The sequence below is a fragment of the Micromesistius poutassou genome, assembly GCF_964030765.1.
Source record: "Micromesistius poutassou genome assembly, contig: SCAFFOLD_5081, whole genome shotgun sequence".
Classification (NCBI taxonomy): domain Eukaryota; kingdom Metazoa; phylum Chordata; class Actinopteri; order Gadiformes; family Gadidae; genus Micromesistius; species Micromesistius poutassou.
In genome coordinates, this window is record NW_028179899.1 from 1 (window position 1) to 17,951 (window position 17,951).

At 51.0% G+C, this 17,951-nt stretch overlaps 1 protein-coding gene across 1 annotated transcript; it reads left to right on the forward strand.

Annotated features, from left to right (window-relative positions):
* Window positions 1-612: 612 nt before the first annotated feature.
* On the forward strand, window positions 613-17,924 carry LOC311371301 (spatacsin-like; the record flags this gene model as incomplete). The annotated part of the gene is made up of 15 exons (XM_084489457.1): window positions 613-789; window positions 1,360-1,431; window positions 1,551-1,675; window positions 2,247-2,416; window positions 4,321-4,513; window positions 5,620-5,817; window positions 6,087-6,187; window positions 8,435-8,748; window positions 12,673-12,739; window positions 13,288-13,450; window positions 14,780-14,976; window positions 15,742-15,829; window positions 16,016-16,175; window positions 17,047-17,274; window positions 17,763-17,924. Coding segments are annotated over 15 exons (2,415 nt in total), but the record flags the coding sequence as incomplete, so codon positions are not given.
* Window positions 17,925-17,951: the final 27 nt, after the last annotated feature.

The window sequence follows — 17,951 nt, forward strand, 5'->3', positions numbered from 1 at the left end:
GTGTGTGTGTCTAACGTGTGTGTGTGTGTGTCTATAACGTGTTTGTGTCTATAACGTGTGTGTGTCTATAACGTGTGTGTGTCTATAACGTGTGTGTGTGTGTGTGTCTATAATGTGTGTGTGTCTATAATGTGTGTGTGTATGTGTGTGTGTCTATAACGTGTGTGTGTGTGTGTGTGTGTGTGTGTCTATAATGTGTGTGTGTGTGTGTCTATAACGTGTGTGTGTGTGTGTGTGTGTGTGTCTATAATGTGTGTGTGTGTGTGTCTATAACGTGTTTGTGTCTATAACGTGTGTGTGTGTGTGTGTGTCTATAATGTGTATGTTTGTGTCTATAATGTGTGTGTATAACGTGTGTCTATAACGTGTGTGTATAATGTGTGTGTGTGTGTGTCTATAATGTGTGTCTATAACGTGTGTGTGTATAATGTGTGTGTCTATAACGTGTGTGTGTGTCTATAACGTGTGTGTGTCTATAACGTGTGTCTATAACGTGTGTGTATAACGTGTGTGTCTATAACGTGTGTATGTCTATAACGTGTGTGTGTCTATAACGTGTGTGTATAACGTGTGTGTGTCTATAACGTGTGTGTATAACGTGTGTGTCTCCAGGAGGCGGTGCGTCGGGCCGTGCTGGGCGGCAGGCTACCCTGCCTCCAGGCCTTCCTGCGCTCCCAGAGCAGACCGGAGCGGACGCTGGCCGAGCTGCGGCGGCGGGGCCTGCAGCACGCCTTCCGCTGCCTGGCTCAGAGGCAGCTGCCCCGCGCCGCCACCCTCTTCAGGAACATGGTGCCCCGCCCCCGCACGCACGCACGCCGTATCCATGGAAACATCACCAACGAGCGCCATGTGCTCTAGCAACTGTGTGTCTAATGGTTGTTCCTCTGTGTGTGTGTGTGTGTGTGTGTGTGTGTGTGTGTGTGTGTGTGTGTGTGTGTGTGTGTGTGTGTGTGTGTGTGTGTGTGTGTGTGTGTGTGTGTGTGTGTGTGTGTGTGTGTGTGTGTGCGCATGGTTGCGGTTTGTTTTTGTGTGTGTGTGTGTGTGTGTGTTTGAGATGCGTGTGTGTGTGTGTGTGTGTGTGTGTGTGTGTGTGTGTGTGTGGTTGCGATGCATGCTGAATATGTGTGTGGTTGCAATGTGTGTGCGTGTGTGTGTGTGTGTGTGTGTGTGGTTGCGATGTGCGTGTGTGTTTGAGATGCGCGTGTGTGTGTGGTTGCGATGCATGTTGAATGTGTGTGTGTGTGTGTGTGTGTGTGTGTGTGTGCGCGTGTGTGCGTGTGTGTGTGTGTGTGCGCGCGCGCGCGCGTGTGTGTGTGTGTGTGTGTGTGCGTGTGCGTGCGTGTGTGTGTGTGTGTGCAGGGTTTCCACGTCGACGAGGTTCTCCACAGCGTGTGTCTCTACACCGACCAGAAGGAGCTCCGGGACTTTGTGGTGAGGACCAATCAGAACCAATCCTCCCTCCGGTTCCTGCCCCCTTTTGTTCCTATTGGCTCTGGGTTTGTGTCAATCTGCTTGTGTGTGTGGGGGCGGGGCCTGTGTGTGATTGGCAGGTGGAGGAGCTGACCAGGAAGCAGCGTTTCTCCCAGGAGGAGGCGCAGAGCGTGAGGTTCTTCAGGGAGGTGGAGGAGCTGGGGGCCACCGCCAGACTGACACCTCCTCCCCAGACCTCTCTGAGGTACGGACCTCCTCCTCTCTCCTCCTCCTCCTCCTCTCTCCTCTCTCCTCCTCCTCCTCTCTCCTCCTCTCCTCCTCCTCCTCCTCCTCTCTCCTCCCTCCTCCTCCTCCTCTCTCCTCTTCTCCTCCTCCTCCTCTCTCCTCCTCTCTCCTCCTCTCTCCTCCTCCTCCTCTCTCCTCCTCCTCCTTCTCCTCTCTCCTCTTCTCCTCCTCTCCTCCTCTCTCCTCTTCTCCTCCTCCTCCTCTCTCCTCCTCCTCCTCCTCCTCTCTCCTCCTCCTCCTCCTCCTCCTCCTCCTCCTCCTCCTCCTCTCTCCTCCTCCTCCTCTCTCCTCCCCAGGGTTGTGTTCCTGGTCCAGGGGTCCTGGTCCAGGGTTGTGTTCAGGGTTGTGTTCCTGGTCCAGGGTTGTGTTCCTGGTCCAGGGGTCCTGGTCCAGGGTTGTGGTCATGGTCCAGGGGTCCTGGTCCAGGGTTGTGTTCCTGGTCCAGGGTTGTGTTCCTGGTCCAGGGGTCCTGGTCCAGGGTTGTGTTCCTGGTCCAGGGGTCCTGGTTCAGCGTTGTGTTCTTGGTCCAGGGTTCTGGAGTTGGCCCGGTCAGACCCGCAGCAGGACCCCGTTCTGGACCCGGACCCGGGCCGCGTCCCGGGGGGAGCCGGCCTGTGGAGCGGGCTGCGGCTGGACTGGGTCCGACGCTGGAGCCCCGGGGCCCTGGGCGCCGTGCGGCTGTCCCGCCTGCAGGACGACGGTACGGCCGCTCACCACTAGGGGCGCTGAGGCCCATCCTGAGGCTCCATTCTCTGCTGCTACGCCTCACACCCACACGCCCACGCTAACGGGGGCTAACGCTGACCAGTGCTACCGCTGACAGGGGCTAACACTGACCAGTGCTACCGCTAACGGGGGCTAATGCTAACGGGGGCTAACGCTGAGCAGTGCTACCGTTAACGGGGGCTAATGCTAACAGGGGCTAACGCTGACCAGTGCTACCGCTAACGGGGGCTAACGCTGACCAGTGCTACCGCTAACGGGGGCTAATGCTAACGGGGGCTAACGCTGACCAGTGCTACCGCTAACGGGGCTAACGCTGACAGGGGCTAACGCTGACCAGTGCTACCGCTAACGGGGGCTAACGCTGACCAGTGCTACCGCTAACGGGGGCTAATGCTAACGGGGGCTAACGCTAACAGGGGCTAACACTGACCAGTGCTACCGCTAACGGGGGCTAACGCTGACCAGTGCTACCGCTAACGGGGGCTAATGCTAACGGGGGCTAACACTGACCACTGCTACCGCTAACGGGGGATAATACTGACCAGTGCTACCGCTAACGGGGGCTAATGCTAACGGGGGCAAATACTGACCAGTGCTACCGCTAACGGGGGCTAACGCTAACGGGGGCTAATACTGACCAGTGCTACCGCTAACGGGGGCTAACACTCACCAGTGCTACCGCTAACGGGGGCTAACGCTAACGGGGGCTAACACTGACCAGTGCTACCGCTAACGGGGGCTACCGCTAACGGGGGCTACTGCTAACAGGGGCTAATGCTAACGGGGGCTAACACTGACCAGTGCTACCGCTAATGGGGACTAACGCTAACGGGGGCTAACACTGACCAGTGCTACCGCTAACGGGGGATAACGCTAACGGGGGCTATCGTATCAGACCTTCGAAACATTCCGCATCATGCTAGCCTGTGTAGGTGGGACCATAGATATATATAGAACACTAGACGTCTGGTCCGCGCTGCCGGCCAATGGAGTCGAACGTCCGCACTGGCGGCCATCTTGCCACAGTCAGCTGCTCACCCATAACATTGTGTTGGTGTACTTTTTAAATAACCATAACTTTTCATACCATAAATTTTCAACCGATTTTTGGTTTGTTATAAACGTCAGAGATGTAGTTATGACACTGCATAGATATAATAATCTAAAATAGGTACAAGATTTCCCTTTACAAATAGTAGTAGTTTGCAAGAAACCAAACCGTTTGAAAATCGGTTGAAAATGGAGCACTTTATGGTTATTCAAAAAGTACATGTACCACCACCAGCACAACGTTATGGGTGAGCCAGCTGACTGGGGTAAGATGGCCGCCAGTGCGGACGTTCTAGACTCCGCCGTGAGACGTCTCGTGTTCTGTATATATCTATGTATCTAGTGTTCTGTATATATCTATGTATCTAGTGTTCTGTATATATCTATGTATCTAGTGTTCTGTATATATCTATGTATCTAGTGTTCTGTATATATCTATGTATCTAGTGTTCTGTATATATCTATGTATCTAGTGTTCTGTATATATCTATGTATCTAGTGTTCTGTATATATCTATGTATCTAGTGTTCTGTATATATCTATGTATCTAGTGTTCTGTATTTATGTATCTAGTGTTCTGTATATATCTATGTATCTAGTGTTCTGTATTTATGTATCTAGTGTTCTGTATATATCTATGTATCTAGTGTTCTGTATATATCTATGTATCTAGTGTTCTGTATATATCTATGTATCTAGTGTTCTGTATTTATCTATGTATCTAGTGTTCTGTATATATCTATGGGGGGGACAGTCTCAGCTAGCATGCTGCTAGTAGGGGGGAGGGCTCCAGGCTGATTGTTGTCGTCGTTGTTGTCGTCTTCGTAGCGGTGGGCTCCTGCGACGCCGAGACCCTGTGGGGCCACCTGACCGCCCTCCACGACCAGCAGCGCCTGAGCCGCTGGATCCAGAGCCCAGAGGACAGCGCCCCCCGCTGGCCGGCCGTCACACCGCAGCTGGTCAGGGGCCACACGGCCTGCTGCCGCCACGCCACCGAGCAGCTGCTCAACCTGCTGGCCAGGTACAGCGCAGCGCTACCCTGGTACTACTGCAGTACTGACCCTGGTACTACTGCAGTACTGACCCTGGTACTACTGCAGTACTGACCCCAGTACTGCTGCAGTACTGACCCTGGTACTACTGCAGTACTACTGCAGTACTGACCCCAGTACTACTGCAGTACTGACCCTAGTACTACTGCAGTACTGACCCTAGTACTACTGCAGTACTGACCCTAGTACTACTGCAGTACTGACCCTGGTACTACTGCAGTACTGACCCTGGTACTACTGCAGTACTACTGCAGTACTGACCCTGGTACTACTGCAGTACTACTGCAGTACTGACCCTGGTACTACTGCAGTACTAACCCTAGTACTACTGCAGTACTGACCCTGGTACTACTGCAGTACTGCTGCAGTACTGACCCTGGTACTACTGCAGTACTGACCCTAGTACTACTGCAGCGCTACCCTGATACTACTGCAGTACTGACCCTGGTACTACTGCAGTACTGACCCTGGTACTACTGCAGTACTGACCCTAGTACTACTGCAGTACTGACCCTAGTACTACTGTAGTACTACTGCAGTACTAACCCTAGTACTACTGCAGTACTGCTGCAGTACTGACCCTAGTACTACTGCAGTACTGACCCTGGTACTACTGCAGTACTAACCCTAGTACTACTGCAGTACTGACTCTGGTACTACTGCAGTACTGCTGCAGTACTAACCCCAGTACTACTGTAGTACTAACCCCAGTACTACTGTAGTACTACTGTAGTACTAACCCCAGTACTACTGCAGTACTAACCCTAGTACAGTCAAATCTACTGTAGTACTACTGCAGTACTAATCTTAGTACAGTCAAATCTACTGTAGTACTACTGCAGTACTAATCCTAGTACAGTCAAATCTACTGTAGTACTACTGCAGTACTAACCCTAGTACTATTGCAGTACTATTGTACTACTGAAGTACTACTGCAGTACTAACCCTGGTACTACTGCAGTACTAACCCTAGTACTATTGCAGTACTATTGTACGACTGAAGTACTACTGCAGTACTAACCCTGGTACTACTGCAGTACTAACCCCAGTACTAAGCTGTGCTGTGTCTCTCTAGGAAGGGGATCTTTGCAGAGGGGGAGGAGCTTGATCTGCTGATGTGTCGACTGGTCCAGGTGGGCGGAGTGATGTGTGACTCCGCCCCTTCTCCCCGATACCAACCCCCGATTGGCCCAGAGCTCCACGCCCACTTTATCAACCACTGTCTGAACAACAACCTGCAATACCTCCTTTACACCTATCTGCAGCATCACAGGTGTGTGTGTGTGTGTGTGTGTGTGTGTGTGTGTCCTCACAGATGTGGGTTTGTGGGGCCCAGTCATGGGTAGCACACCAACGGGATGGGGCCCTCAGCTGTAGTGGGGCCCTAAGTCCGGGGCCCCGCACCGCTTTTCATTTGTACTGATCTCAGGAGGCTGCCCTGACATGGCCCCCCCTCTCTTTGTTCACTCGGCCCACAAGGTAGCAGAGTGTAGTTCTGTGTGTATAATTGTCGTGTGTGTGTGTGTGTGTGTGTGTGTCCAGGCTGACCCAGCGGGGCCTCCCGGGCCGTGGGGACCGGGAGCAGGACCCCCCCTGGTTCCACATGATGCTGAGGGTCCAGGAGGCCGCCCAGGACCTGTCAGGTGACTTCCTGTTTCCTGTCTGCACCCATGCCTAGTGACCAGGGTTCTAGAGGGGCGGCAGCAGCTCAGGAGGCAGAGCGGGTCGGCTGGTGACCGGAAGGTTGCTGGTTGGATCCCCGGCTCCTCCTAGCGGAGTGTGGAGGTGTCCCTGAGCGAGACGCCTCACCCTGACTGCTCCTGACCCGCTAGATCATCACCTCCATCATCTAGAACCCTGAGAGGGTTCTAGATGATGGAGGTCCTCTCAGGGTTCTAGATGATGGAGGTGTTCTCCTCTCAGGGTTCTAGGTGATGATGGAGGTCCTCTCAGGGTTCTAGGTGATGATGGAGGTGTTCTCCTCTCAGGGTTCTAGGTGATGATGGAGGTCCTCTCAGGGTTCTAGATGATGCTGATGGAGGTGTCCTCAGGGTTCTAGGTGATGATGGAGGTCCTCTCAGGGTTCTAGGTGATGATGGAGGTCCTCTCAGGGTTCTAGGTGATGATGATGGAGGTCCTCTCAGGGTTCTAGGTGATGATGGAGGTCCTCTCAGGGTTCTAGGTGATGATGGAGGTCCTCTCAGGGTTCTAGGTGATGATGATGGAGGTGTCCTCAGGGTTCTAGATGATGATGGAGGTCCTCTCAGGGTTCTAGGTGATGATGGAGGTGTTCTCCTCTCAGGGTTCTAGGTGATGATGGAGGTCCTCTCAGGGTTCTAGATGATGATGATGGAGGTCCTCTCAGGGTTCTAGGTGATGATGGAGGTCCTCTCAGGGTTCTAGGTGATGATGATGGAGGTCCTCTCAGGGTTCTAGGTGATGATGGAGGTCCTCTCAGGGTTCTAGGTGATGATGGAGGTCCTCTCAGGGTTCTAGGTGATGATGATGGAGGTCCTCTCAGGGTTCTAGGTGATGATGGAGGTCCTCTCAGGGTGATGATGGAGGTGTCCTCAGGGTTCTAGATGATGATGGAGGTCCTCTCAGGGTTCTAGGTGATGATGGAGGTCCTCTCAGGGTTCTAGGTGATGATGATGGAGGTCCTCTCAGGGTTCTAGATGATGATGGAGGTGTCCTCAGGGTTCTAGATGGTGATGGAGGTCCTCTCAGGGTTCTAGATGATGATGGAGGTGTCCTCAGGGTTCTAGGTGATGATGGAGGTGTTCTCCTCTCAGGGTTCTAGGTGATGATGGAGGTCCTCTCAGGGTTCTAGGTGATGATGGAGGTCCTCTCAGGGTTCTAGGTGATGATGGAGGTCCTCTCAGGGTTCTAGGTGATGACGGAGGTCCTCTCAGGGTTCTAGGTGATGACGGAGGTCCTCTCAGGGTTCTAGGTGATGATGGAGGTCCTCTCAGGGTTCTAGGTGATGATGGAGGTCCTCTCAGGGTTCTAGATGATGGAGGTCCTCTCAGGGTTCTAGGTCATGATGGAGGTCCTCTCAGGGTTCTAGGTCATGATGGAGGTCCTCTCAGGGTTCTAGGTCATGATGGAGGTCCTCTCAGGGTTCTAGGTGATGATGATGGAGGTGTCCTCAGGGTTCTAGGTGATGATGGAGGTCCTCTCAGGGTTCTAGGTGATGATGGAGGTGTCCTCAGGGTTCTAGGTGATGATGGAGGTCCTCTCAGGGTTCTAGGTGATGGTGGAGGTCCTCTCAGGGTTCTAGGTGATGATGATGGAGGTGTCCTCAGGGTTCTAGGTGATGATGGAGGTCCTCTCAGGGTTCTAGGTGATGATGGAGGTCCTCTCAGGGTTCTAGGTGATGATGGAGGTCCTCTCAGGGTTCTAGGTGATGATGGAGGTCCTCTCAGGGTTCTAGGTGATGATGGAGGTCCTCTCAGGGTTCTAGGTGATGATGGAGGTCCTCTCAGGGTTCTAGGTGATGATGGAGGTCCTCTCAGGGTTCTAGGTGATGATGGAGGTCCTCTCAGGGTTCTAGGTGATGATGGAGGTCCTCTCAGGGTTCTAGGTGATGATGGAGGTGTCCTCAGGGTTCTAGGTGATGATGATGGAGGTCCTCTCAGGGTTCTAGATGATGCTGATGGAGGTCCTCTCAGGGTTCTAGGTGATGATGGAGGTCCTCTCAGGGTTCTAGGTGATGATGGAGGTGTCCTCAGGGTTCTAGGTGATGATGGAGGTCCTCTCAGGGTTCTAGGTGATGATGGAGGTCCTCTCAGGGTTCTAGGTGATGATGGAGGTCCTCTCAGGGTTCCAGGTGATGATGGAGGTGTCCTCAGAGTTCTAGGTGATGCTGACGGAGGTGTCCTCCTCCCCAGACCCAGAGAGGCTGTTCCAGGCCAGTCTGACCAGTGCCCAGGTGCTGGTCCCCGGGGGCCCGGCGTCCCTCAGCAGCCTGCTCCTGGAGGGCCACGGCGTGGTGGCGCTGGCCTCCCTCATGTTCCCCCCGGGGGGCGTGGACGGCGTGGTGGCGGCGGCCCCGGGGCCCGGCCGCCCCGCCCCCAGCCTGGACCACCAGCTGCTGAAGATGGCCCTGGGGCCCTACCCCAAGCTCCGCTCCGCCCTGTTCCCCCCCGGGGGCCCGCGGGCCGGCCTGGGGCCCCCCGACGTCTCCATCTACCAGCTACTGCAGGTACTGAGAGACCATACTGTGATACTACTGTATTACCAATAATACTATATACTCTGATACTACTGTATTACCAATAATACTATATACTCTGATACTACTGTATTACCAATGATACTAGGATATATATACTCTGATACTACTGTATTAGCAATAATACTATATATATATACTCTGATACTACTGTATTACCAATAATACTATATACTCTGATACTACTGTATTACCAATAATACTATAGTATATAAACTCTGATACTACTGTATTACCAATAATACTACAGTATATATACTCTGATACTACTGTATTACCAATAATACTACAGTATATATACTCTGATACTACTGTATTACCAGTAATACTAGGATATATATACTCTGATACTACTGTATTAGCAATAGTACTAGGATATATATACTCTGATACTACTGTATTACCAATAATACTACAATATATATACTCTGATACTACTGTATTACCAATAATACTATATACTCTGATACTACTGTATTACCAATAATACTATATACTCTGATACTACTGTATTACCAATAATACTATAGTATATATACTCTGATACTACTGTATTACCAATAATACTATAGTATATATACTCTGATACTACTGTATTACCAATAATACTATATACTCTGATACTACTGTATTACCAATAATACTATAGTATATATACTCTGATACTACTGTATTACCAATAATACTATATACTCTGATACTACTGTATTACCAATAATACTATAGTATATATACTCTGATACTACTGTATTACCAATAATACTATATACTCTGATACTACTGTATTACCAATAATACTATATACTCTGATACTACTGTATTACCAATAATACTACAGTATATATACTCTGATACTACTGTATTACCAATAATACTATATACTCTGATACTACTGTATTACCAATAATACTATATACTCTGATACTACTGTATTACCAATAATACTACAGTATATATACTCTGATACTACTGTATTACCAATAATACTATATACTCTGATACTACTGTATTACCAATAATACTAGGATATATATACTCTGATACTACTGTATTACCAATAATACTATAGTATATATACTCTGATACTACTGTATTACCAATAATACTACAATATATATACTCTGATACTACTGTATTACCAATAATACTATAGTATATATACTCTGATACTACTGTATTAACAATAATACTACAATATATATACTCTGATACTACTGTGTTACCAATAATACTACAATATATATACTCTGATACTACTGTATTACCAATAATACTATAGTATATATACTCTGATACTACTGTATTAACAATAATACTATAGTATATATACTCTGATACTACTGTATTAACAATAATACTACAATATATATACTCTGATACTACTGTATTACCAATAATACTATATACTCTGATACTACTGTATTACCAATGATACTATAGTATATATACTCTGATACTACTGTATTACCAATAATACTATAGTATATATACTCTGATACTACTGTATTACCAATAATACTACAATATATATACTCTGATTCTACTGTATTACCAATAATACTATAGTGTATATATACTCTGATACTACTGTATTACCAATGATACTATAGTATATATACTCTGATTCTACTGTATTACCAATAATACTATAGTATATATACTCTGATACTACTGTATTACTAATGATACTATAGTATATATACTCTGATTCTACTGTATTACCAATAATACTATAGTATATATACTCTGATACTACTGTATTACCAATGATACTATAGTATATATACTCTGATTCTACTGTATTACCAATAATACTATAGTATATATACTCTGATACTACTGTATTACCAATAATACTATAGTATATATACTCTGATACTACTGTATTACCAATAATACTATAGTATATATACTCTGATACTACTGTATTACCAATGATACTAGGATATATATACTCTGATACTACTGTTGTGTAGATGGTTGTGGTTCTGATATACAGTAGGGGTTAGGTGGTATACAGTAGGGGTCAGGTGGTATACAGTAGGGGTCAGGTGGTATACAGTAAGGGTTAGGTGGTATACAGTAGGGGTTAGGTGGTATACAGTAGGGGTCAGGTGGTATACAGTAGGGGTTAGGTGGTATACAGTAGGGGTTAGGTGGTATACAGTAGGGGTTAGGTGGTATACAGTAGGGGTTAGGTGGTATACAGTAGGGGTCAGGTGGTATACAGTAGGGGTCAGGTGGTATACAGTAGGGGTTAGGTGGTATACAGTAGGGGTTAGGTGGTATACAGTAGGGGTCAGGTGGTATACAGTAGGGGTCAGGTGGTATACAGTAGGGGTTAGGTGGTATACAGTAGGGGTCAGGTGGTATACAGTAGGGGTTAGGTGGTATACAGTAGGGGTTAGGTGGTATACAGTAGGGGTTAGGTGGTATACAGTAGGTGGTATACAGTAGGGGTTAGGTGGTATACAGTAGGGGTCAGGTGGTATACAGTAGGGGTTAGGTGGTATACAGTAGGTGGTATACAGTAGGAGTTAGGTGGTATACAGTAGGGGTCAGGTGGTATACAGTAGGGGTTAGGTGGTATACAGTAGGTGGTATACAGTAGGAGTTAGGTGGTATACAGTAGGGGTCAGGTGGTATACAGTAGGGGTGGTATACAGTAGGAGTTAGGTGGTATACAGTAGTGGTTCTGATATACAGTAGGGGTCAGGTGGTATACAGTAGGGGTCAGGTGGTATACAGTAGGTGGTATACAGTAGGGGTCAGGTGGTATACAGTAGGGGTCAGGTGGTATACAGTAGGGGTCAGGTGGTATACAGTAGGAGTTAGGTGGTATACAGTAGGGGTTAGGTGGTATACAGTAGGGGTTAGGTGGTATACAGTAGGGGTCAGGTGGTATACAGTAGGGGTTCTGATATACAGTAGGGGTCAGGTGGTATACAGTAGGGGTCAGGTGGTATACAGTAGGGGTTAGGTGGTATACAGTAGGGGTCAGGTGGTATACAGTAGGGGTCAGGTGGTATACAGTAGGGGTCAGGTGGTATACAGTAGGGGTTAGGTGGTATACAGTAGGGGTCAGGTGGTATACAGTAGGGGTCAGGTGGTATACAGTAGGAGTTAGGTGGTATACAGTAGGGGTTAGGTGGTATACAGTAGGGGTTAGGTGGTATACAGTAGGAGTTAGGTGGTATACAGTAGGGGTTAGGTGGTATACAGTAGGGGTCAGGTGGTATACAGTAGGGGTCAGGTGGTATACAGTAGGAGTTAGGTGGTATACAGTAGGGGTCAGGTGGTATACAGTAGGGTCAGGTGGTATACAGTAGGGGTCAGGTGGTATACAGTAGGGGTCAGGTGGTATACAGTAGGGGTCAGGTGGTATACAGTAGGGGTTAGGTGGTATACAGTAGGGGTCAGGTGGTATACAGTAGGTGGTATACAGTAGGGGTTAGGTGGTATACAGTAGGGGTCAGGTGGTATACAGTAGGGGTTAGGTGGTATACAGTAAGGGTTAGGTGGTATACAGTAGGGGTCAGGTGGTATACAGTAGGGGTTAGGTGGTATACAGTAGGGGTTAGGTGGTATACAGTAGGGGTTAGGTGGTATACAGTAGGTGGTATACAGTAGGGGTCAGGTGGTATACAGTAGGGGTCAGGTGGTATACAGTAGGGGTTAGGTGGTATACAGTAGGGGTTAGGTGGTATACAGTAGGGGTCAGGTGGTATACAGTAGGGGTCAGGTGGTATACAGTAGGGGTTAGGTGGTATACAGTAGGGGTTAGGTGGTATACAGTAGGGGTCAGGTGGTGTACAGTAGGGGTCAGGTGGTATACAGTAGGGGTCAGGTGGTATACAGTAGGGGTCAGGTGATGATGTTCTCCTCTGTCTCCAGTCTCTTCATCCTCTCCATCAGTCCCGGCTGTTTGGCTGGCAGGTCGCCAACCCCCTGCTGTCCGCCGGTACGGCCAATCACAGCGCACACCTCACACCACTGACCAATCACAGGCCATCTTTGACCGACACATCACACACTGACCAATCACAGCGCACCCCTCACCCACACCTCACACCACTGACCAATCACAGCACACCCCTCACCCACACCTCACACCACTGACCAATCACAGCGCACCCCTCACCCACACCTCACACCACTGACCAATCACAGCGCACCCCTCACCCACACCTCACACCACTGACCAATCACAGCGCACCCCTCACCCACACCTCACACCACTGACCAATCACAGCGCACCCCTCACCCACACCTCACACCACTGACCAATCACAGCGCACCCCTCACCCACACCTCACACACCACTGACCAATCACAGCGCACCCCTCACCCACACCTCACACCACTGACCAATCACAGCGCACACCTCACACCACACCTCACACCACTGACCAATCACAGCGCACCCCTCACCCACACCTCACACCACTGACCAATCACAGCGCACCCCTCACCCACACCTCACACACTAACCCCCCCCCTCTGGTCCAGGGTGGGCGGAGCCCCCCCACTTCTCCAGCCCCCTGCTGGTGGACCGCTGGGCGCTGCTGGAGAGGCTGGACTTCCTCTACTTCCTGCGCCACAGCCGGCCCTCCTACGCCTACGCCAGCTTCCTGCTGCAGGACCTGGCCGGCTCCGCCCACATCGCACCCCCGTGAGTGGGAGGAGTTAGGTGGAGGTGGGAGGAGTTAGGGGGAGGTGGGAGGAGTTAGGGGGGAGGGGGGAGGAGTTAGGGGGAGGTGGGAGGAGTTAGGGGGGAGGTGGGAGGAGTGAGGAGGAGTTAGGGGGGAGTTAGGGGGAGGTGGGAGGAGTTAGGTGGGAGGTGGGAGGAGTTAGGGGGAGGTAGGGGGAGGTGGGAGGAGGTAGGGGGAGTTAGGAGTTAGGAGGACATGGGAGGAGTTAGGGGGAGGTGGGAGGAGTTAGGGGGAGGTGGGAGGAGTTAGGGGGAGGTGGGAGGAGTTAGGGGGAGGTGGGAGGAGTTAGGGGGAGGTAGGGGGAGGTGGGAGGAGGTAGGGGGAGTTAGGAGGAGTTAGGGGGAGGTGGGAGGAGTTAGGAGGAGTGAGGAGGAGTTAGGAGGAGGTGGGAGGAGGTGGGAGGAGTTAGGGGGAGGTGGGACGAGTTAGGGGGAGGTGGGAGGAGTTAGGGGGGAGGTAGGAGGAGTTAGGGGGAGGTGGGAGGAGTTAGGGGGAGGTAGGAGGAGGTGGGAGGAGGAGTTAGGGGGAGGTGGAGGTGGGAGGAGGTAGGGGGAGGTGGGAGGAGTTAGGGGGAGGTGGGAGGAGTTAGGAGGAGGTGGGAGGAGTTAGGAGGAGGTGGGAGGAGTTAGGAAGAGGTGGGAGGAGGTGGAAGGAGGTGGGAGTTAGGGGGAGGTAGGAGGAGTTAGGGGGGAGGTGGGAGGAGTTAGGAGGAGGTGGGAGGAGTTAGGAAGAGGTGGGAGGAGGTGGAAGGAGGTGGGAGTTAGGGGGAGGTAGGAGGAGTTAGGAGGAGTTAGGGGGGAGGTGGGAGGAGTTAGGGGGGAGGTGGGAGGAGTTAGGGGGAGGTGGGAGGAGTTAGGGGGAGGTGGGAGGAGTTAGGGGGAGGTGGGACGAGTTAGGGGGAGTTAGGAGGAGTTAGGGGGAGGTGGGAGGAGTTAGGGGGAGGTGGGACGAGTTAGGGGGAGGTAGGAGGAGTTAGGGGGAGGTGGGAGGAGTTAGGGGGAGGTGGGAGGAGTTAGGGGGGAGGTGGGAGGAGTTAGGAGGAGGTAGGAGGAGTTAGGAGGAGGTGGGAGGAGGTGGGAGGAGTTAGGGGGAGGTGGGAGGAAAGGGGGCGCTGGTATCTCCTCTGACGTGTGCGTGTGTGTGCGTGTGCGCGTGTGCGCGCGTGTGTGTGTGTGTGTGTGTGTGTGTGTGTGTGTGTGTGTGTGTGTGTGTGTGTGTGTGTGTGTGTGTGTGTGTGTGTGTGTGTGTGTGTGTGTGTGTGTGTGTGTGTGTGTGCGTGCTGTGTGCAGGGTGCAGCAGGCCCTGCGTCAGGCCTCCAGGCTGGCCCTGCTGTCCTGCAGCCAGCCCAGCGTGGCGGCAGCCTGCCTGGCCTTCCTCCAGCTGCTGGGGGCCCCCAGCCTGGGGCTCCGGGTGGACCTGCGCGCCCTGAGGCTGCTGCAGGCCCACAGGGGCCCCAGGGGCCAGGGGCCCCGACTGGACCTGCTAGGTAACCACACACCGCAGGCCCACATAATAAATACATAGACGTGTGTGTAGTAGTGTGTATATAGTGGTATATGTAGTGGTGTGTATATAGTGGTATATGTAGTGGTGTGTATATATAGTACTATATAGTAGTATATGTAGTAGTGTGTATATAGTGGTATATGTAGTGGTGTGTATATATAGTACTATATAGTAGTATATGTAGTAGTGTATATATAGTGGTATATGTAGTGGTGTGTATATATAGTACTATATAGTAGTATATGTAGTAGTGTGTGTATATAGTGGTATATGTAGTAGTGTGTATATAGTGGTATATGTAGTGGTGTGTATATATAGTACTATATAGTAGTATATGTAGTAGTGTGTATATAGTGGTATATGTAGTAGTGTGTATATAGTGGTATATGTAGTGGTGTGTATATATAGTACTATATAGTAGTATATGTAGTAGTGTGTATATAGTGGTATATGTAGTAGTGTGTATATAGTGGTATATGTAGTGGTGTGTATATATAGTACTATATAGTAGTATATAGTGTATATATAGTGATATATGTAGTAGTATATGTAGAATTGTGTATATATATAGTAGTATATGTAGTAGTATATGTAGAATTGTGTATATATATAGTAGTATATGTAGTAGTATATGTAGAATTGTGTATATATGTAGTAGTATATGTAGAATTGTGTATATATATAGTATATGTAGTAGTATATCGTAGTCGTGGTTCTAATATAATAACGTTTGGTCCCATGCTAGGGGAGGCGGAGCCAGGGGCAGCTCAAGAGCTGATTGGTTACCTGGAGGAAGCTGTGACTGACAGCCTGGAGCAGAGAGGCATCCCAAGGTACCATCCCAGTACCATCCCAGTCCCTGCTGGTCGACCAGTCTGAGACGGACTGGACTGGTATTAATGTGTGTGTGTGTGTGTGTGTGTGTGTGTGTGTGTGTGTGTGTGTGTGTGTGTGTGTGTGTGTGTGTGTGTGTGTGTGTGTGTGTGTGTGTGTGTGTGTGTGTGTGTGTGTGTGTCCAGGTCTTCCATGGAGGCTGGCCAGGAGTGGGCGGTTCCAGTCCAGTTCTGTCAGCTTCACTCATTGGCTCTCAGCTCGGTTTATCCCGCCCACTGTGCTGCTGACGGACAGTGGCTCCACTTCCTGCTGTTTGTCCAACTGCACAACTTCCCCCCCAACCAGGTACCTTAACCTTAACCTTAACCCGACCAGGTACCTTAACCTTAACCCAACCAGGTACCTTAACCTTAACCTTAACCCGACCCCAACCAGGTACCTTAACCTTAACCTTAACCCGACCAGGTACCTTAACCTTAACCTTAACCCAACCAGGTACCCTAACCTTAACCCGACCAGGTACCTTAACCGTAACCCGACCAGGTACCTTAACCTTAACCTTAACCCAACCAGGTACCTTAACCTTAACCTTAACCTTAACCCGACCAGGTACCTTAACCTTAACCCGACCAGGTACCTTAACCTTAACCCAACCAGGTACCACGTTTTTAAACAAGTCTGTTTACCCGTTTACTAATCACCTGTTCACCTAACCACCAGACTACCTTACTAACCACCAGACTACCTAACTACCAGACTACCTAACTACCTGTTCACCTGTTCACCCATTCACCCGTTCACCGTTACCTGTTCACCCGTTCACCTCTTCACCTGCCCACCCGTTCACCCGTTCACCCGTTCACCCGTTCACCTGTTCACCTGTTCACCTGTTCACCTGTTCACCCATTCACCTGTTCACCTGTTCACCTGTTCACCCGTTCACCCATTCACCTGTTCACCTGTTCACCCGTTCACCCATTCACCTGTTCACCTGCCCACCCGTTCACCTGTTCACCTGTTCACCTGTTCACCCGTTCACCTGTTCACCTGTTCACCTGTTCACCCATTCACCTGCCCACCCGTTCACCTGTCCACCTGCCCACCCGTTCACCTGTCCACCCGTTCACCTGTTCACCTGTTCACCTGTTCACCTGCCCACCTGTTCACCTGTTCACCCGTTACCTGTCCACCCGTTCACCTGTTCTCCCGTGTCCAGGTGAGGACCCTTGCCTCCCAGTTTGGCCCCGCCCTCCAGGGTCACCTGAGTCTGGCGTTCGAGGAGCTCCGCCTCCAGGGCCCCGGCTGGCCGGGCCCGGGGCCCCGCAGCGAGCTGCTGCAGGTGGCCCTCAGGAGCCAGCAGCAGCGCCGCCCCTGGAGACGGCTGCTGGGCGAGGCCCTGGAGAGAGGCTGCCCCCTGCTGGCCGTCCTGGCCGCCTGCACCCAGGTCAGAGGACAACACCTGGACCAGTGACACCTGGACCAGTAACACCTGGACCAGTACCACCTGACTGCTACTGGGAGGGGCTAGCACCAGGTCAGAGGACTGGCTAGCCCCTCCCAGTAACACCTGGACCAGTACCACCTGTACCAGTAACACCTGGACCAGTAACACCTGTACCAGTAACACCTGGACCAGTAACACCTGTACCAGTAACACCTGACTGCTACTGGGAGGGGCTAGCACCAGGTCAGAGGACTGGCTAGCCCCTCCCAGTAACACCTGACTGGTACTGGGAGGTTAAGACCACCGTACTGGTTCTGGTACTGGGAGGTCAGGACCACCGTACTGGTTCTGGTACTGGTACTGGGAGGTCAGGACCACCGTACTGGTACTGGTGCTGGTACTGGGAGGTCAGGACCAGACTGACCTCACCACCACATCACCCCCCCCATCGACCCCCCCCCCCCCCCCCGTCCTGCTGTGATTGACAGGGGGCGGAGCCTGTGCAGTGCCTGTGTGTGTGGGTGCTGACCAGCGTGGACGCGGCGACGGCGGCGGGCGCCACGGCCCACCTCCAGGACGCCGCCCCGCACCACCAGTGGACCCTCCACGACCTGTCCGTCATCTGGAGGAGCGCCCTGAGCGGCGGGCGCGTGAAGCCCCTCCTCCTGGGCTTCACG